Below are 21,940 nucleotides of genomic sequence, written 5' to 3' on the forward strand. Positions count from 1 at the left end.
TCAATAATGATAACTCAGTTTCATTTGTCCAATTCGTCACTATATGCATATTAGCTCGTGAGTGCTCATGTAGTGCAAAGCTTTTTAAGAAAATTCATAGATGATGAACAATTCCTTACATCTTCAATCAGTGTTTAGAACATAAATCCTGTTCTATAGTGAGTTTTTACTTTGACTGTATCTTCGTCGGATAATGCCATCGTGGCAAGATTACCCAATGACGTGCTGCCATAACCTAGTACCGTAGACATCATGCCAGTGCTTGCTAGTAAAATTGACATTTTATATTACTTTAAGAGTACTCGTGTATCGCTAGGCTACTGTTATTGAAACAGTTATGCTAACATTAGTAATTGTCTGTTACAATGTATTATTGTTATATCGAATTAAATATCGCTCCTACTACAGAAATCAATTCCTGATTATGAATGGTACAATGGCGGCTCATATATACACGTAGTACTGTAAATGCATGTATTTTGATGGATAATCGAATCTCACTTACTGTATAGTAATTATTTTCAGTGAACAATCTATTGTAGTGCTACAAATTGGCTTATTTTGCAACCTATTTTCTGTATCTGCGGTTTTACATTAGTTTCATTCTGGAAACATAAATATAATGACACATGATATTAGATACATGAAATCGATAAGACACTGTAATTACCGATTGTAATTAAAAAAATCTCATTATTTATGCCTTACAACATGCAAAGTTAATAGATACACATTATTTTCAATATAGGAAAGGGTAAATTATCCACATTGTTATATATTCTTACCATATTCTTCATGCCTTTAACAAACCTATCATTATTGACTTTTAGGTATATGATAACACAAGATTTTCTAATATGAACGATCAGCAACTATCAGAATTAAATTGGGTAAGATTCTTGAAATACGTTAGACATTAGTAGGAACGCACATTTCATTGTTCTGAGTAGAAAATTTGGCATAGTTTAGTTTCATCACAAATAGCTGTCATACCATAGTGTACATCAGATATTATGCCGATTCATTTACTTCGTTGTCTAATACTAAATTGTTGGCTAACACAATTTGCATATTAGCATAATACGCAATAAAGGAAAGAATAGCACATTAGTCAAGTTTTTTGAATTTATCTTGTCAATTATAATTACTCTATGTTTTAATAGGAGAGCTACTGTTTAAAATGTAAATGTAGTAATCGAGTAGTAATCGCTTATCAAAAAACTTGTTGGAGATATCAAAATCTTTTGCATAGCTATGCCCTAGAAGTAGCAATGTGATTGATTAAATCATTGCAAAGGAAACCCATATCACTTGGTATATGGGTAGATATCAGGTTATAGAAATCAAGTATCCAATATACACGTATTGGTATATTGTTCGGCTACTGCTCTGTTTGCGCTATTATACTTGTTCGCTAAGATAGCACTGATTAACCATTACCACGATCGTAATGTCGTTATAAGTTGCTTAGGTGTTTACTAATACACGTGTATCAATTCCTGTTGTACTTATTAGGAAAAGTTTAATATAGTTTTTCAAATTTTTGAAAAATTGGGAATGAAAATAATACTGATTGATAATCAAGCCTTACAAATGTGGCAAACTACAATCAATAAAGTTTCTATTGGCATGAAAAGTAATAAACGCTGTCCTGTACTATGTAATAGAAAAAGAACGGCTTTTGCTCTGATGGATAAGGATTGGGAAGCCAATAAAGTAAGAAATGCTTCAGTCGAGCTTATTTTTACTAATAGATTCGCACTACGTATTTATTCAGAAATACGTACAATGTTAATTTTGATCATTTTCAAAAATGATTTTTAAATTTTACTGTTAGACCTTAAGTGAGAAGTTTTCTAATGAGGTAACAATAATATATTCATACAGATTAAAGTTTATAACGAACTATCTAAACGAAATATTCCATTTATTGTCGATTATGGAGATGATCCTCGCATTACGCATTGGTCTCTAATCGGTGATCAAATTGTTTATCATTTATGGCTTCGTTTACTTGACCATAGCTTTGTACAAGTTGTAATTTTGTATAAGAGAGGTAGTGGTAATTATCATTGGTATGGTCCTGTCAAGAACCCTTCCATACTGTCTGGTTTCTCAAGAAATAGATCGGCTAACCAGTTTGGCGAATTTGAAGGTGTATATGACAAGTACGTTTCTCGCCGTAATAAAAATTCTCCCTTTGGAAAATTTAAGGAGCGGAACTTTTCTATGATAACTATGATGTCTGCAGGGCAATGTATTGATTCTATGCCGTACTTATGCACCACAGTACTTTAAAATTGACAAAACTTTTAAATATTTAGGTTCTCTATTGTAGGAGTATCAATCGATGGGTTTAGAGTTCACATACCGATTAATATCAACGCATTTTTACGTCAATCGAGATCTCAGTACACAATGTGTAATATGAGTAGAGCTATGATTTTTTTTCAAAATCATGGGAAAGACCTGTCACCCAAAGCCAAGAAGTTTTATGACTCGTCTAAAAAACTAATAACTAAAGCGAAAAAAGTCTTAGATGATTTAATGATTCCATTTTGGATTAGTAGTGGAACATGCCTAGGTACATGCATATCGGATCTCTTTGCCAGTTCATTATGTAAAGTTAGAGATTGTTTATAATGTTATTACCATAGTAGATGAATTGCTATGTTTTATGCTTACCTGTATCAGGTTGGTTTCGCCAATGTGGAATCATTCCCTATAGCAACGACGTAGATATTGGCATTATGGCAGACGACTATAAACCAGTGCTCATTAACGCTATGAAAAGAAACGGTTTTTCCTTAAAATTTATTTTTGGCAAAGTATGTTCTATACTATGTAACGTGCTATCTCATTTTATAAATATTGCGCACAGATGCCGTAACAACTATTTATATGTTTACTTAATACTCTTATTTCAGCTAAACGATAGCTATGAGTTATCGTTTATGTATGGAGAAATCAAGTTGGACATTTTCTTTTTTTATAAAGAGAAATCGTACTATTGGAATGGAGGCACTCAAGCGAGAACTGGCCTTAAATTTAAGTGAGTAAATAGATTTTTTTGCAAATGCTCAATCATAAATTTGCAGTTTTAGATAATACCATGACCTTACCTTGCTATGCTAATTTGGTTTAGATATATTTTCCCGAAATTTACCTTATGTTGGACAGAATTTCTTAATCTGATGATTCGTGTTCCTTGCGATACGCAAGTATATCTGGAGGCCAACTATGGTATTAACTGGTTCACACCTATTAAAACATGGGACTGGAAAGAAAGCCCCCCTAATGTTATCAAGAATGGTCAATGGGATCGTCATGAATGGTCAAAAGTAATACAACTATTTTAATTAAATCTGGTTTGTAAGGACTTGTTAATGAATATATATCAACAATATACATGTTATGCAAATCGTCAGCTTTTTCTACGCTAATATAAGTAAGGACTCCATTTCCTACGGTATGATTTATTATGAATGTTAATTTTGTTGGTTACTTCTGGTGAAATTTCAAATTATGACTATATTTACTATCGATCTATGGTTTCATCCGTAGAATGACTCAGAATAGATGGATGACGAATTAAGGAATTAAATCTATTTGTTAAGTGCATTACAGTACTTTATCAAAATCTTAAGGAAACTTCCTGTATAAAAATTTTATCACACTTGCAATAGTTACGAGTCAATTTGGTTCTTGAAGATGTGAAAATCGCTACCTACACAATTATTGTGCGCAATAATTATTAGATAATGTAATACATGTACTGTACACGCAGACTGTATTCTGTAATCCCAGGTTTTTCGATACGATATTGTTCGAAAAACAAAATTTGTGTGCTTGACTCCGAACCTATTGTATCGTTTGTCACAACGAACTCAATCATGTAACGGTCTCGACCATCTTGTGCGGTAATATGGATACTAATGTTTTTAACTTGCGTAGCCTTAGTGTCGATGACTCTACCGTGGGTTGGAAAGCTAGCGTATCATGCTACATGATATTGATAAATAAAAAATTTTAATAAGCAGTTAATCTGGGTTACCCGTTATACGAATTGAAGGATACATAAGTTATACTATTTGTTTTTCCAATATGAAATCCAAACTTATATATTTTTGGTAGGGTAATTTACGAAAAAAGCACTGCTACAAATTAACACTTGACTAATGAAACATGTGTATCGCTTACGGGCGATCGATTTCGGTACATCAACACTTGCAAATCCTACTTCAGATTTCTGCGTATGCAAACTTTGCAAAGTATCTGCCAGGCAGCGAGTTATCTACATTCATACTGCTATGTATCCACGACCAATTCATAATACTTTCAATTAAATTCATCAACCTGAACGGAAACAAGGCACCTAACCCTATCTCAACAACTTTGATAATAACCTATTTCAACAAAACTCGTCATTGACGCGCAAATGTATAATTGGCTGATACAAATTTATTTAACGTAATATCCAAAATTTACTTAGCAAACAAGCCGTAAATGTTCCGATCCGATATCTAGTTGTTAATTCAACCAAGAAAATAGCAAACAAAGTTATTTCAAGGTTATGATGCGTACGATAAAAATATCTGGTGTATAGCCCTACAGTACATAATTTAAGCTTGTTAATATGACATACCTAGCTTATTTTAAATAAAAATACAAAGTAATTCTATTTGCATCAAGTAACACTCGTAGTGAAAGCATAGAGTGTCATCAGAAGGCAAAATGATACGAACTTTGGCGTAAGCTTCTAATAAGCTTATATTTGTAAGCACAGATACGTAGTATTGGATACTACTATCTACTTTCTAAGTGTTGCATAAAGAGACATTCCAGTAAGAGCATTTCGTTATTTCCTCAGTAAATTTACTATATTATAAAATCAACGGTACTACTAGAATAGAATAATCATTACGACCATTAGTTTATGTAGGCTAACTATAGCACATTAAGCAAAGGCTTTAAATAGCCTAAAGCCCCATTTGTAACAAGTTGTGAATATTGAAGAACAGATTTTGTATAAGATAAACCGCATTGGAAGATGTAGAAGTATTTCTTTGCTGCCGTTGAACAATAAAATTTGAGATAGTAGCTTCTACAACAGTCATAAATAACCAAATATCAATTGCGTTTAACAAAATTTATAAGAAATCAGCAAACAGCATATTCTTTTGTTCTTGCTATTTAACATCTTCCCAGATTTGGTGTCTGCTAAACGATTGATTAAATTTAAAGTTCTTTCATGAGGCATCGGTGTGGTAAAAACTGCTACTGTGTTAATCTAATAACCAATATACGCGTTGTCCATGAAGCGTTAACAGTCGTACCAAGACACATTGCCGCTTGCTATAGTACATAGATGATAATTACGATATAGCATACTGATTCAGTAAACCGCACCTTTGAATGATCAAGTTGTACGGAAATGTGCAACTCGACTATTAATGAATGATAAGGTATTAATACCAAGTTGTTATAAGAGGTGATTGTCATAATTACCTTATTACAGTAACTATTATATTATCAATTGATAAAAATAATAATAATAAGTTAAATGGTTTCTTAAAGTGGATGCATAGTCGTTACCATGGTAGTAAATATTCATCCGTGTAGGTAGTTCCATTAGAAGAGAAGAAGAGTAATTTCAAGACATATTCTTTTGATACACCAGTAAATACAAATACGAGTATTGGTATTGCTATCCCGGAGAGTGCACGACAATGTTATTACTATTGATGAGCCATACAGTAGAGTAGAAAAGCTAAAAAAGCTAGCGATTCATGTTTATTGATATCAGCTTCATGAAATCAATACGGGCGAATCTTTTTTTAAGACCAACAAATTCCCTTGGAATTCAATTGAAATTTTAAAATAAAACTTGAATATTACCATAGCGATCGCATTCACGGTATACTCTCATATCTGTAAATAACGCTATTTTAACCCAATCTAATACTATACTTTCAAATCGAACACAATCAATACACTTGCGCAAGTGGCAATCATGCAGCAATAATTGATAAGCACTCCATATTATTACACTTTTCAAGCTTGCAAAAGCTTTACAGTATGGCGCATTCACGGTTGCAAATATAAGCGACTTTAATCTCTAATTCTATCTTGCGATGCAGTAGGCTATTTACAGATCTGGGATGCAAATCAAGTCCATCCAGTACTGTACTTGATAGCAGCTATGCGAGTCACATAACGTCGTCTTCGTTGCTGTCTTGATCACCGATTGAAAAGTTCCTACTTAGGCGTTCGTGATCGCCTGAGTTATTTGATAGACTAATCGAGGGTTCAACAGCATCAAGTAGCACACTAGAATCCGACTCAAAGCCAAATTCTCTGGCTGCGATCTGCATCAAACTCAAAAGATTTTCTAGCATACCCTTGGTTTGCATCATTTCATTCAAGAGATCAGCTTTTGGTTTTAATTGATCGATTACACTGGCTTTCTCTTTGATTTGATTTTGTAATAAATCTGTCTGTTGCTTATAATTTTCGAGTTGCTCTTCCATGGTACAGTTTAACGAGTCTATCTTGTGTTTATAATTGCGAAGTTGCTCTTCCATCTTTTCATTTTCTGTTCGTAAGCTGTCAACCTTGCCTTCCTCCGATTTTAGCGAACTCTTGAGCAGCGACACCTGGATTTCGAAAGCAGCCTTATCTGATTGCCTACCTTTTTTTTCTTCTTCTAACTCTGCTTTGATGAGCTTATTTTCACTTTCCATTTCTGATAAATTTTTATACAACTGCTGTAGATGATCATTTGCTTCCTTAATTGATATTTTAGTTGGTGTAATTGCTGCCATATTGACCGTCTTTGGTTACTATTTTGATGACACTTTCCAATCAATTATCTTTCAATTTATAGTTCCAAATCTACTATTACTATCTTACATATACCTTGAATCTGCTAGAGAAATTGGCTTCGTCTTGGTGTTATGATAACTACCTTACTCAAGAATGAATCAATTTTTGAAGGTTGGAAGAGTTTATGTAAAAGGCTAGAGCGCTACTACAGAATTATGGTGGATTATCAACTTGCCAGACTCGACAAGATGATATTTTTAGAAGCACGCCATACTGAATGGCAGATCGTTGGAGTACAGTACTGTAGACTGTACACTGTAGACTGTACACTGTCAGTTCAGTCAGTAATGTGCGCATGCTCCTCTTCAGGTTGTGGTCAAAGTTAAGTTGCTGTTAACTGTATGCAGTGTACACTCACTGTACAGTACTGCAAAAGTTGATGACGAAAGCAGCCAAGACTACTGGTACAGTAGACCCTGGAGATTCAACTTGACAACAGAAAGTTTTGTATAGTATGTACAGTACTGTACAGTACAATCTGATTATTTTCGAAGTCTCCTCTTCGTTAAAACCAAAGTTGTATTCCTTTGAAATTTCTGTATAGTATTTATATGTACTGTACAGTATACCCATAGAAGGATATCTCCGAAGATAGATTATCATGAGAACATCAACGTACAGTACTGTACAGTACAGTACAGTACAGTACAGTGTACAGTGTACACTACTGTATACTGTACACTGTACGGTATGTCCGTCAATAGCTCTTTCTTGATTGGAAGTCCCTACACGTGACCTCATTTCACCGCCACACATCAACCAAGTCATGATCCGATTATGTACTGTACAGTGTACAGTACTGTACTGTACTGTACGTACCTGTACAGTACTACAGTATACAGTACAGTACTTAGACCTAAGTGTACAGTGTACAGTACTGTATGTATTGTCATGCACTGGAATACTATAGTACAGTATACTGTACGGTACTGTAGACACTAGACAGCCTGTAGACAGTGAACTATACTACTGTGCGTGCCCTACTGTGAATGTTCTGTATAAAAGAGCACATGCTCATCTCCAATCGATCCATTTTTCTTTCACCTTGTCATTAAGACACTGGTAGTATCCTTTTACCATACTTAAAAAAAATAAAAATTCCAAAAAAATTTGAAAAACTCTTTTAAAAACTCCCAAAAAACTTAGAAAAAATTGTGTACTACCCTATAGCAAATCCATTTAACAGCAACATAACAAGAAAATACTCCTAGAAAGCGTTATAACGGCCTCTGGTTCTCTAATTTTTTTTTGTTGGTAAGGGCGCTAAAAAACACATATACTCTACTGTACTTTTGACACCTTGGAATGTTTGGTAGAAGGCCACGCTGTAGTGCACTTTGACCGACTTTTTGGATTACTTTTCACTAATTGGATTGCAATTTTGATTACAATTTTCAGAAGGAAACTATCATTAAAGAAAGTGAAGAAAAATGAATACGCAAGCAGCAGTAGCAGCATCATCATCATCATCATCATATCCAATGGCTTCTTTGTACGTTGGTGACTTAGCACCAGACGTGAATGAAGCTCAGCTATATGAAAAATTTAATTCAACCGGCCCTATCTCTTCGATTCGCGTCTGCCGGGACGCTATTACGAGACGTTCCCTCGGCTATGCCTATGTCAATTTTCAGCAGCCTAACGATGGTATGTCAGTATGTCATCACCGTAACTTGACAATTTTGTAACTAATTACTTGTACAAACTACGAACTTGGATTTCTTGAACGATTTAGTTAAATATAAAATCCTTCTGATAACGTTTGCATAGTGCAGTACTGTATTTCTCCTTGAGATAGACTGATGCCGTAATAGGATCAGTCCTATTGGATTCACTTTTACTTGTCCTACATTCAGTATAAGTACTAAATATAGAAGAGCACTTTTGGTACCGATTTACAGTAGATTGAATAATATTTTCCATCCCCATATCGGGAGAATCTCCACGCCATTCGACCTGATTGTAGTAGATTCAATTCAATTTTTCCATTTTGCCACTTGTACGCCCCAAAACCGTATTGAGTTACTAAATATAAAACGTTACGCGTACAGTGATTTGGCTTGGTATTATCAAAGAGTATCAGTCAAAGGCTACCGTCTGCGTACTAAGACAATATCAAATGAATGGCAGTCATTTGGTATGCGTTAAGACGGTGCAAGTACAGTACAGTACAGTACAGTACGGTACGGTAACACCAATAAGCGTACTCTTACTGATAGTAATAGCCCTTCAATATTATGTACGGCGAGGCGTGAAATTGGGCAAACGATGAAGGAATTTTAATAAAAAAAAGGATGGAGCATGAACGAATGTAGATCTGTGATGTATATACAGTATATAGACTCGATTACTTTGTAATTGCAATCGTGATTATAGCCCAATTAATGAACATTCCAGTCACTACTTGTCCCTTTATCTTTATAGATTTACAGTAAGTTAACCATTTACTCCTATTAATAATTACAGCTGAACGTGCTCTGGATACCTTAAATTTTGATCCGGTCAATGGCAAGCCATGTCGGATTATGTGGTCACAACGAGATCCATCCCTACGTCGATCTGGTGTTGGCAATATCTTTATAAAGAATTTAGAAAAGGACATCGATAATAAGGCCATATATGATACATTCAGCGCCTTTGGAAACATTTTATCTTGTAAAATAGCCTTGGATGAAAATGGTAACTCGAAGGGTTATGCTTTCGTTCACTTTGAAACTCAGGAGGCTGCTAATCGTGCAATCGAGAAAGTTAACGGCATGTTGTTAAGCGGCAAGAAAGTGTAAGTGCTGTCGACAGTATAAAACTTATCAAGTAGTCAAGATGATAACAATTTTGTTGTAAATATGCCGCTCTTCAATTTGAATTTAGATTTGTTGGACATTTTATGTCGCGTAAGGAACGTATGGAGAAGATTGGAAACTTGGCTGCAAAGTATACCAATCTTTATGTGAAAAATTTTAGAGATGATATATCAGACGACGAATTTAGAGATCTATTTGAACAGTGCGGAAAGATTGTAAGCTGTGTGGTCATGCGTGACGATAGCGGAAAGTCAAGGGGCTTTGGATTTGTTAGTTATGAAACTCATGAGGCGGCTCAAAAGGTGAGTATAGTAATGTATACAGTTTAGTTTTATTTTATTAAAATGGATTCGTACTGCAACCAGTGTGATCAGTTTCAAATTTTATCGCTAAACGATGCAACAATATCGAGAATGTATTTATGCTGACTGAAGTTTTTCCTCAAAATATTACAGGCTGTAGAAACCTTGAATGAAAAAGAATTTGATCTGCGCCGCATGTACGTTGCTCGAGCTCAGAAAAAAAGTGAGAGAAGTGCTCTTCTTCGCCGCCAGTACGAACAGAAAAAACAAGAAATGATGAAACGCTTCCAAGGTGTTAATTTGTATGTAAAAAATCTAGACGACGTTATTGACGATGCAAAACTCAGGCAGGAATTTGCTAATTTTGGTACGATTACAAGCGCTAAAGTAATGAGCGATGAAAAAGGTATTTCTAGAGGTTTTGGATTTGTATGCTTTTCTTCACCTGAAGAAGCAACGAAAGCAGTAACTGAAATGAATGGGCGAATTATCATTTCAAAGCCGTTATACGTAGCCCTAGCCCAACGCAAGGAGGATCGTAAAGCCCAATTAGCTGCGCAGTACGTGCAACGAATGTCTACTTTGCGCATACCTCAACCAGGACAACCAGGTGTTAACCAAATGTTTCAACAAGGTGGATACTATATGCCTGGTATGCATCAGGGTCAGCAACAACAACAGCGATTTTATGCAACTCAACAAATGCCTGCTCGACCTAGGTGGCAGAATCAACAGATGATGAGAAATAGTGGAGGTGGATCCAGTTATGGAGGTATTGGCGGCGGTAGTCAAATGGGACGTGGACGTGGCATGAGATTTGCTGGAGTACCACGCTCACAAGGCCAACAAAATGTAAACCCTAGCCAACGCTCTGCTGCAGCTAATGCAGCTCTTGTCTCCAACCAGCCTAGGCACCCACCTTATAAACATAGTAATGTTCGTAATATTCCTCCACAAGCGCCTAGTCAAGCCAATCATCAAACTCGTGCTCAGCCAGCTCAAGATGCTGACAACTTGACCACTCACTTATCCCAAGTCGATGAACCCCAACAGAAGCAGATTTTGGGTGAGAAATTGTATCCAAGGGTAGAAGCAATTTGTGGTAGCGAAAAAGCTGGAAAAATCACTGGTATGTTGTTGGAAATTGAAAATGCTGAAGTATTGCATATGTTAGAATCTAAAGAAGCATTGGATTCAAAAGTTCAAGAGGCTATTGATGTGTTAGACAAGCATAGCAAGACACAGGAATCGAATTAATCGAATAAATACTGTATGACGGTTGTAACAATCTCTAGGTGATATATGTTCTGCAATGTTGTGTGAACTTTGCGATGCGATCTTATTGTAAAGTGGTTAATCGATTTGCTAATTAATGTCACAGTTTTAAGGGTTATACTTATAGCTCAATGGAACCAATAAAAGGATACTTTAAGAAAAACATGCATTCTTTCCTTTCATTAATAAGTATGAACTGTAGGAATCCGATTAAAACGATTTAAATTCGCTATCCCAAACAGGGATTACTAAATATAATTTAGAAATTCTTGCCCAAAACATGTATGAAAACGACCGGATTGAGTGAAAGTTGATTGCTATAGTACTGTACATGTTTGTTGTGGTTCGATGCTCTACGATGGTACATAATTATTACAGTAATAGCATTCGTAAGGACAGAAATATCTCGAACATGAAAAACTAATGTATGCGTGTTGAGGTAAATTAGCAGTAACTGACCATGTCATCTGTTTACGGTTATAATTCACTTAATTTAGTTCGTGTTTGAGTCTACAAGTTTACGTTTAATATTCTACTTTACGCGTAAATATTCTAACTTCGAAAATCATGACTATCATGCATTTCAAAATCATAAAAATACTTTTTTATTTATAGTCACCTAGTTGCTACTTATACTTATCATGCACTATACAAATTTGAAAATTACCCATATTCAGTCATTAAAATAGAGATTCGCATAGGTTTCATAATATTAAAATTGTAGGCATTTTGCTGAGTAACAGTAATGAGAATATAAGCGATGTTAATCATAGAGGAGGTCTCCTGAGCGTATTCCTTTTGTAATATTTAAATAACAACCAATTGCAGTATAAGTACAGTTGCACTAATTGTGCATCATTCCCTCTATACACAGTACAGTATGTACTGTATTATATAGTACGAGTACTAATGTGTACAAATTCAACAATACCATACGATCCAGTAATTATTTATTATTATTGATCATTTAAGAGTAACGATAGATCATCTTTTTGGCGAATTCATACGCAACAAAATTTACGGCAATAGCTGGAGCGACCTAAATATCACAATCGTAAGCATGCAATACCTTAGTACGAGAGCACATAACTTAAATGTATAAACTGAACAAGCTAGAATAACTATTACTCCTTAATTATTACCTTTATAACATTAGGTAGCATTCCTTTATACAATCCGAGATATCCTTCTACACGGATAATAGTAGCAAACGCATTTGCAGTAGAAGTATAGGCGAAGTTAGAATTAGTTCCTTTCATTTGCATTCTTCTTCGTATCACATCTAGTGGATAGGTGACTTGAATGATAAAAAATGATTGACGTCATCAAAGGATTATAGGTTTACAACATTAGATATTTGATAATCATACTTCAAAAGTTGATACAATAACCCTTAACATTGTAAAAGTAATATTTATTTATTCTCTCGATAAGTGATAATTTAGCACGTATATAATAAAGGAAACACTACCTGATTGAGATGCAGCACCAGCAATCCCACCGCACATTAGTCTAACTGGCACAGGCAATTCAGAAGTTCCGTTTGTAGAGGTACTATAATAACGTCTCGTCACTATACCTATAATATGAAATGATTTAGCTTACAATCGGTTTACAATATGAAACATCCACCAATATAGCTAAATAGCTGAAATTCGATGTCATCTAATATGCCAAACAAATTCACTAATTTTTAATAGATAAATCAGCAGTCTGTACCTTTTAAGTTTTCATAAATCATGAAATTAAGGCCAACGTAAGGAGCAACACCCTAGTGTAAGGAGTATCGGATATAAACAGTAGTAAAGTGAGATAATAATAGAGTAGTATATGTAAGGAATTAATAATAATTCTTAATTGCAACTAATTTACGAGTATAGATAGTTTAGTACGGATTATATTCCACAATTACACATTTTCATGTGAAACTGCATTTTCTTTGGTTACCATTAATGATGGTCCAATTCCACGATAAAGTGCACCCCCAAAAAATCCGCCTTCTTGTCGACATATTAGTACAGCTGCATGGAGAATACTCCTGAAAAAATTAAATTGCTTTAGATTGGAGTCTATCAGTGCCTGATTAATTCATACCATAGATTGACATTCAAACTATAATTGCAATCGATCACGAAATAAACAGATGAAAATATCGTTAACTTAAGTTAACTCTTTGATAATCACAAAATTATGGAACCTTTAGAACCTTTAGCTTGCACAAAAAATTAAAAGTTTTTATATTGACTTTTCTGAACTGCATAATTAGTAAGATCGATTTCTTTGTTATTCACAAGTGTAGATACTCTCATTGTTGATATTGCAGTATAAGTTAATCTAATAATTAGTCGAGCATATTTACAACTTTATATCTTCGTATGAAACTACGAAAATAATGTAATTACATTTGTGAATACTTGTTTAGCTCTAGCAATACGAACTATAACAAAGTACCATAATCAATTTAATACATGCACTTTGCAGTACATTTACTTAATTTGCTGCTATCATATTGCAGAAATATGGATCGTAAGAATAATCTATTATGCAGAAACGTAATCTAATATACGTATAATTATTAATTATGGAGTAATCAAAGTCTTTCCCAATCCATCATCAATGATGAGCGTAAAGGATGCAATATGATCTACCTACACAGTAAATGGAAAATTTTTACATGTGTTTACCTGTATTTGCGTGAAGGTCCATCGCCTTGAGCAGCCAATCGAGTTCTGTTTGACACGACATTTATATATTTACAACGAAATAATATAGGCCATTAAAGCGTAATAAAATCAAACCTTAAGACGTTCCGTAGCCTAGACGATGTAAGATGTTGCCGTATTAAGACATCTAAGCATTCCTATTTACCGAATAAGATCCAAAGGATAAGTGACGATAACTGACGTAAGGCCAGCCAGAGCGCCAGCTAATAGTCTTCGAAAGGAATCATGTTTGCGAAAGTCTTGGCTTATATGAAATTGCTATATTAAACAAGCAGTCGTCAATTTTCATTTAAGAATGCAGTTTTAAGTTGAATAGTATTGCAGCATTACAATAATATATTAACTTGGAATCAAGCCGAGGTATTATCAGCGATATCAAATTACTTATTGTGATAATATTAGTTTATCAGAAAGCTTATAATTCTTAGATTGTATCTACTTAGTATTATTCAGCTACCTTCTTATATTCTTCATACGCAGTAAATTGGACGGCCATATACGGAATCATGCGAACAACGTTGGTCCCATTTCCCTATAATTAGAAAGATATCGTTTGAAATAAAGTACATTATCTTTAATTTTATGCAATAGTGACGTATGTTATTGTTGCAGCTAGATCAGTAACCAACCTTGAAGTAACCCCTAAATCCTTCTTCTCTACGTATTTGTAGTAGACTTGGTATGATTCCCTTAAATTTGATTTCATGTTGTGAATGTTGAAGCTACTCGATAGATAGAAATGTTAACCAAAATTTATCATAGATGACTGCGAAAGATTATAATCTATGTTTACAGGTTATATTACCAACGGAATTAAGGATTACAGGACGTGCCAGAACGATATTTACAGATGTACACATACATGCACTGATTACGCTGTACAATAGAATTATAACTACTGCAAATTCTAACAATTTTAATAATTTTAATAGAAAAACGATAGGAATAGCAACAGGTATCTAAGACAATGCATCTAAACTCGGCACCTATGCTATATACAGTACTGTAAATAACTTAGCTGACCTGAAATAATATCTTCAGTCTTTCTAACGGAGATACAACAGTTCGTGAAACAGCACCAGCAATTCCACCAGCTATTAGATGCTTAGATGTGTTACTACTAAATATTAACAAGGTACTGTGGCGATTTCGGCGAGATGACAATAATGAGGGATCCTTTTCGTTAGTCACTTGATATCAATGCAACAAGATACATAACAAAAGCCAGTTAAACTTGCTAATCAACAGGTTTGCATTCACTTTTTACTCATAAATTACATTATTTACGGTCAGTACATGCACTGCATTGCACGTTATAAATCGGTCATCACATTTTTATACTATATTTCTAGTCTAATCATATCACGTTGGTAACCATAAGGTAGAAAGAAAAACAAGTTACCAATTATCGATCTGCACACAGTATGTTAAATCTCTTCTACAAATGAACCAAATATCTACAAACGTAGTTGCTCAATTAGCACAGACTTTGAAGTATAGCACTATATATTGCAGTAGAATAAAGCTTTCCATCTGTAGCATCATATTGATATATTTTATCCCCATCGACCCTCTCTCTTCATTCAAACGTATAAAAATTTTTAAAAATTGAAAAACTCCATAGGCATTTTTGCAAAACGACATTGAATTACTGTATGAAATAGCACGTGCTTTGATTTTATCTACTCTCTATAAAGCTATCAAGTACAGTATATGCATTCTAGTTCAGTTTACTTAACTATAGCGGTCAAGTTTCCTGTTACTATCATGGGAAGTAAAAGAAGACCAAGTTTATCGAATGAAAGGAGTGGTACTGTACATTAATTGTACGCATCTATGTTCTTGTATAGCTGACAGTAATCAAGTTAAATTGGTTATAAAATTTTGAGCATTAGCAAATAGAACTCTACTCTTGTGAGGAACGTTTAAATCTCTTCTACATAAGTCATAACAAGTAATGAAAGTTATTAATTGCATACGCATATATCGTATAGAATCTATGAAGTTCTACAGTATGTTTAAACTTTAAACTTCACATGGCCAAATGTAGGTGAATATCGACTAGCTATCCGAAAAAAGATCACTTCTACTAGCCGATTGATATCGAATACACCATGTAGTACGTGTATCATCGTAGAGTAATGATCAAATTTGTATCATCGTTAGGATGCCATGAACGTCATCGTTTAAGTTCAATTAAGGCCACTTTAGAGTGACTGATGTTAGCATTATAGCATGTTTCATCGATATTAAGTGTGGTAATTTTGACATTAGCAGGCGATTCTTATGATGATAGATTGGAATAGATGCTTATTTTCACTTTTTTCACGATGATATTTTACTTTTTACTTGTTTTCAAGCAATGGAAGTTAACAAAATATTAATCTTACTCATAATCTCTACTTACTTGTAATAGAGTAAATATACGTATATCAATTTTCAGCACTTATTCGGTCTCACTAGGCAGTCCTCAATTCCCTTTTGTTTGTCTCCTTCAAATCTCATTCTGACTTGGCCATTTCGCCGTTCTTATGACATTTATACAAGTTGTTTGAAGATTGCTTTATCCAATTCTAGTTGTAAATGATATTATCTGAATAGATATAGTGAATAGAAAGAGGGTGGAGCCGGCTACTAGAAATTATAAGAAAAATGGTTGTCATTCATGTATTGCAGTAAACTTGGAGTCAAGCTCAGAAGTTAGTATGTGCATAGACTATCGAACCTCGTTAGTTGCCTCTAGTACCTGGCTAACTATACGTTGAGTGTATTTATTAGGCGCCTAATTAATGGCATAATACTGTACTAAGGGCTTCCTATTTTTATTGGTAATCCTTTACAATACATTACATTGCCGTAGCCTCTGGCGTTTACTAACGTATTGTATTTCAAATACTACGTGAAAAGCTTGTAGTATGTGTGTATAGTATGTTAACATTCATCTAGTATACGCATAATTATAATACTAGTAATTATAATATTTATATGCGAGTATATTCTGTATAGGCCATTACGCGTATTGCTTAGATTTCAGACATTGGCCGTAATATATATACATAAACATATATGTATATACAGTAATAATGATACTTTATACGTGTATAAGGCGTAAAGCTAACTATAATTAATTAGCAAATAAAATCAACGAGCTACAATCTTGATTCTAAATGACGTTAATTTTCCGTTATTTTTAGGCGTCTCCCTGTCTGCAACCAAAGGGTTTGTACTGTACTGTCCGTGAAGCAGACCTGAGAAAGGTTCGGTTCGGTTCAATATCTTTATGTTCTATGGCGTGAAGACTAACTGATGTACAGTTGTCGCTTACTAACTAGAAATAATTGAGAAGCTGACTATTTTACTAGTCGTTTTACTGTTCTGTACAACTGTTGCGTTACACCTTTTTAACCGGTTTTAAGATTGTGGCACCTGATGCAGAGCAAAAAGGATGAGTACAGGAGCGTATGGAAACAGATGTACGGTAGGGATATAACCAGCAAATAGTGTAGTCAGTCTTCCAGTTTCCAGATAGAAAGCGGCAGTTTGCTCGTTTCTTTTCTTCTCGTTTGAACTACTACAGACTCATTATACTCACTAATAGTAATGAATTATAACACAGATCTTGTTTCACAGTAAGTAAAAGAGCTGTACAGGGACGGACGGGAACTGGCCTTTACCAGAAGGCTGATCTAGGCTGATCAATGTGATCATTTTCTAGTCATTTTATTACTCTACCATACTACTGAAACCATACGGCGCACTATGGGAAACCTACAGGGCTACGATTCTGCTTAAGATCATAGCGCCCAATTACCATTAAAGCCAGATGAGCAAAAAGATTCCAAATTTACTTCAAATTATTCAATTTTAGAATCTTTGTAAAATATTATTTTCACCATACTCGTATGCTTGCCCACTGTATAGCGTACATTGTAAGGTCGCACATGTGTGGAGTAGAATAGAGTTTAATTGACCAGCAAAATAGTCCGTCTGCTCGATTCTGGTGAAAGGCCTCTTGCCGTGCTTCTCTTTTGAGTAAGATGACTGATGTTAGTATGGAAGGCTGTACATCACTGTTGCCATAGAGATAAGAAAACGGCTAAGCATTAATCAGTTAGTTTACTATAGACAACCTTGTCTCTACTCCGATGACAAATACAAGTATACGACGTCTATCTACTGCGATTAATTGAGAAACGATTAAATTCGAATCGTGATTAGACGAAGAACTCGAAATTTCTATCGCTTGTCTGCGCAGCATTCGCTGCTAACTGTCTTTGCGTTGGATATTAATCTAGTTACACTGTAGAAACAGGAAATATCCAAGATTTAGCAACCATCTTCAATAGAAACAACTGATCTGTAATAATCAATATGCCAGGTTAGATTAAGTCAATTATGAATAATATCATGGATATCTTGACTCATGATTAATTCTTAAGTATTAATATTGATGGCCATGCCAACTAAATTTAAAATAGAACATAAAAAGATATACTAGCCTACGGAAATTAAGATATTTTTCTTTTCTCTTCACTATCAATCTACTGCTGAACCTGTTAATTCAAATAGGAAGTAAATTAAAGCAAGGTAATAAAGTTAACATTGATATACTCAGGCACAATATATTTGATAAGAATAACCTACATCAGTTTAGCCACCATTAAAAGTGAACATATTTTGGTATAGGTAGAATATATAAGTACGGCAAACGGTACTTTAATCGACTACGGTAGTCGTATTAGACACTGGCTGTATATAACTATGTAGCCAAATGTTAAGATGAAGTTTCTGTCAACTTGATTCTTTTACCTGCCTCAGTATTATTAGTCCACATGAACATAGAACACGTATAATAACTTGATCAACTATGCCCTGGCATGCATAACATAATGAAAACAAAAAATATTTTACAATTTTTAAACCCAGAGTTGATCTGTAAAACTCCGTTATATCTTTAAATTAGCATATTATAGTATTTATGTAATTGAAGTAGAATATATTTCTAAAGTTTGCAAAATATAGGACTCGCTAGTTATCGTAATATGCAGAGATTTCAGTTTCTGCTATGTTGTTTAAAGGAACCTGGAATTTTAATACCATATCTGTACGATAAAGATTGCATTGATATATAGTAGAACATTTTGAATGGCTTAAAAGCAAGAAAAATGTATCGTTGTACCAGTGATAATATTATACATGTGAAACCAATAAGAGCAGTTCAGTTGTATACTTAAATACTGTTCACCAATTTTATTCTGATCTCTATAGCTCCGCCAGTATTGAAAGGAGTCTATATATTTCCCAATGGAGATCGTTATGGTATAGTAAATATTTTAAAACGGAATGATTTTGTCTAATTTGTCTTGTCTAGTAGAAAAAATTTGTAAATGATAATCATAATTGAAATAGATGGAGAGTATGTAATGATTGATGGAAATTTACAAAGAAATGGTTATGGAACACATACTACGCCGGACGGCCATCGCTATGAAGGACAATGGATAGCAGATCGAATGTTGGGAAAAGGTATATCCTCTAATGATCGTTAAGAGTGAAACGTCTTACATATATTTAATATTAATACATATCATACGTTTTGACATGAATAAACATATAGTACAATTAAAACTGCCATGAAACTTGACTTCTAGGCTGTCTAACCCATCCATCAGGAGCATCATATGACGGTGAATTTATGGATAACAAGTTTCATGGTCGTGGAAAATATTCATGGCCAGATGGATCATATGTAATGTGTAATTTTAACGATAATTTGTAAGTCAAGATTGTTTTATTGAGAGGCTTAATTAAGAACGCGTACTCAGTTGGCACCCATCGAAATAATCATCTTAATTAAATTTGTATTTAAGATTGAATGGTCAGGGAACGTATGTAGATCCTAGAGGTCAAGCTTGGGTTGGAAATTTCAATAAGCTGCAAGCAAACAATCTTAGATTCGTTTTAAATATGAAAACATAATATCATATTTATCTCCTAATAGCCTATCCAGTTTATTGTTCAAAACCAATTGTAATCAAATCTTCTAAATTTGATATTGTTAAGATATAACTGTAAAACTGATGCCGATTTTTTCATTTGGTTCATTGTTAAGAACCTATCTTAATTTAGGAGGCTGTTAAAACTATACTTAGAATACTGTACATCTACTCTGAAATAGTAATTGCCAACAAGGATTAATAGATAGAAATCATAGATAAGAACGTATTTGCAAAGGTCATTTATTTCCGTATTTTACAATTTTTTTTGAGAGCTACTTGATTATAGATAAATGTAAAAATTGCCTTCGTTACCGGATTGTTTGTAAGGGCATTAACAGTATACTATATGGAATACATTACATTGTCCAAAGCTAACTTAAAATTAATTTAAAAGCTGTTTTGTTCCATGATATTTTAATTAAGAAAATAATGGAAACGTTTCATTTTCGTTTCAATCGCAAAACATGTATATCATCGCTACGATAGACATCATCCAAGTCCTCCTGCCTAATCTCTTTTATCCTAAAATCTCTCTGCATATCCTATAAAATATAGAGATAATAATCAACTATTTTAATAAATGAGCCCTACAAGATAAATTTGTTAGCATCAAGGTCCGTATTTAACATGTCCTTACATATAGGAATCGGTGTATTAAGCTCATCTTATTGCCTAAAGTTCTTTCCTCGTAGCTTATCAATATTGAGGTGTCTTGACCAGCAAGTTTCTTTATAACATTTATCAATGGGTCTAAACCCTAAAAATTCGTCCATGTCTGAGTAATGTGTTTATTAATCTCAAAATTTACGGCATGATTATACCTTAACTACAGTTTGATTGTAATAGTCAACAAATACAATGATTACCACATTCAAGTGATATAGTTGTTAATATAAAATTTTTGACCCTGATTACGTTATTTGCTATAGCTTAATTTCAGCAATCCCACACGCATGTACAAGTAGCACTACAGTATACCCAAGTAATAAGACTATTAATCAAAAAATTAGTCACCAGATTACGTTATGTTACAGCAAGTTAATTCTAGCTATACATAAATTTATGTAGCAGTAGTACTTACCTCCTCATAATATATAACATCTGACATGATTAAATAGTCTGGTAGGGGTAAAAGTTTGTCAATTTCATCATTCCTGTCAGTAAAATAGTATTTATTAGCATACAGAAGATTTCATGATATAATTTTGTGATTAGAGCTTTTAGTTTCTGGTTTACCATTATCAACTATTAATCATTACACATCTGAACTTTTGCTTGTGAAATGAAAGGTTAGTTACTTCTCAGTCAATTAATGCTAAAATAGTACATTTTATGATAAGATATACTGCATAATTAAATCAATTCAATTCGATAGCTTCATTACTGACCAAGATAGGACGGATGCTTCAATGTGTCCAGAATGTATGCTACTTTTATTATTGTCTATGTTCAATTGCATTAATGGTAAAAATTGAGGTAAATCGGTTATAACCACGTTCGCTCTAGAGAAAATAGAACCAATTGAAGAGTAAAAAGCATGCATGATCCGAACAAGTTATGCAACTGCGATGAAAACGACGTTCGATCTCACTGTGTAGTGCAATAGTATAGCATACTCGCATGTATACTGTATATTGTCTACAAATTAGCCACTAGTTACAAAATCGAATGATGACTTGAGTAACAACTGACCCAATTATAGCAGCACAGAGTCCAACAATGCCAGTTCCAGCACCCAACTCAATAACTTTCTTCCCGTTAATATCTTCGCTACCTTTCTCGTGACCTAACTCCAAATATTTCGCCAACACCAAGGCCGCATCCCATACCACACAACCAACGTCACCAATTTCAGCTTGATGAATTTGTAGAGTCGATGAGCAGCATTCAAGTTGTCGTATAAATGATTTGCTCAAGTCCATACTGTCGGTAACGATATCCATATCTCCATCCAT

General features: G+C 34.1%; 5 protein-coding genes across 5 annotated transcripts; 2 read left to right on the top strand and 3 right to left on the bottom strand.

The window, feature by feature from the left end:
- Nucleotides 1–1,947: 1,947 nt before the first annotated feature.
- TRIADDRAFT_27375 (uncharacterized protein) lies at nucleotides 1,948–3,359 on the top strand (the record flags this gene model as incomplete). Its single annotated transcript, XM_002114036.1, has 5 exons — nucleotides 1,948–2,182; nucleotides 2,339–2,584; nucleotides 2,695–2,828; nucleotides 2,928–3,052; nucleotides 3,146–3,359. Coding segments are annotated over 5 exons (954 nt in total), but the record flags the coding sequence as incomplete, so codon positions are not given.
- A 2,850-nt stretch (nucleotides 3,360–6,209) lies between these two features.
- TRIADDRAFT_58170 (uncharacterized protein) lies at nucleotides 6,210–6,824 on the bottom strand (the record flags this gene model as incomplete). The annotated part of the gene is made up of 1 exon (XM_002114366.1): nucleotides 6,210–6,824. The coding sequence occupies one exon, from the start codon at nucleotides 6,822–6,824 to the stop codon at nucleotides 6,210–6,212; it is 615 nt and encodes a 204-aa protein (XP_002114402.1).
- Nucleotides 6,825–8,315: 1,491 nt separating this feature from the next.
- Nucleotides 8,316–11,245, top strand: TRIADDRAFT_27786 (uncharacterized protein; the record flags this gene model as incomplete). Its single annotated transcript, XM_002114037.1, has 4 exons — nucleotides 8,316–8,532; nucleotides 9,352–9,664; nucleotides 9,754–9,988; nucleotides 10,142–11,245. The coding sequence occupies 4 exons, from the start codon at nucleotides 8,316–8,318 to the stop codon at nucleotides 11,243–11,245; spliced, it is 1,869 nt and encodes a 622-aa protein (XP_002114073.1).
- A 681-nt stretch (nucleotides 11,246–11,926) lies between these two features.
- On the bottom strand, nucleotides 11,927–16,491 carry TRIADDRAFT_58172 (uncharacterized protein; the record flags this gene model as incomplete). Its single annotated transcript, XM_002114367.1, has 11 exons — nucleotides 11,927–12,058; nucleotides 12,406–12,560; nucleotides 12,735–12,842; nucleotides 12,983–13,034; nucleotides 13,211–13,301; nucleotides 13,948–13,992; nucleotides 14,132–14,244; nucleotides 14,444–14,518; nucleotides 14,616–14,708; nucleotides 15,010–15,162; nucleotides 16,447–16,491. The coding sequence occupies 11 exons, from the start codon at nucleotides 16,489–16,491 to the stop codon at nucleotides 11,927–11,929; spliced, it is 1,062 nt and encodes a 353-aa protein (XP_002114403.1).
- A 3,934-nt stretch (nucleotides 16,492–20,425) lies between these two features.
- Nucleotides 20,426–21,940, bottom strand: TRIADDRAFT_58173 (uncharacterized protein; the record flags this gene model as incomplete). Its single annotated transcript, XM_002114368.1, has 4 exons — nucleotides 20,426–20,527; nucleotides 21,067–21,139; nucleotides 21,374–21,487; nucleotides 21,678–21,940. 4 exons carry the CDS (start codon nucleotides 21,938–21,940, stop codon nucleotides 20,426–20,428), a joined length of 552 nt encoding a protein of 183 aa, XP_002114404.1.

The sequence above is a fragment of the Trichoplax adhaerens genome, genomic scaffold (assembly GCF_000150275.1).
Source record: "Trichoplax adhaerens TRIADscaffold_7 genomic scaffold, whole genome shotgun sequence".
NCBI classification, from domain to species: domain Eukaryota; kingdom Metazoa; phylum Placozoa; class Uniplacotomia; order Trichoplacea; family Trichoplacidae; genus Trichoplax; species Trichoplax adhaerens.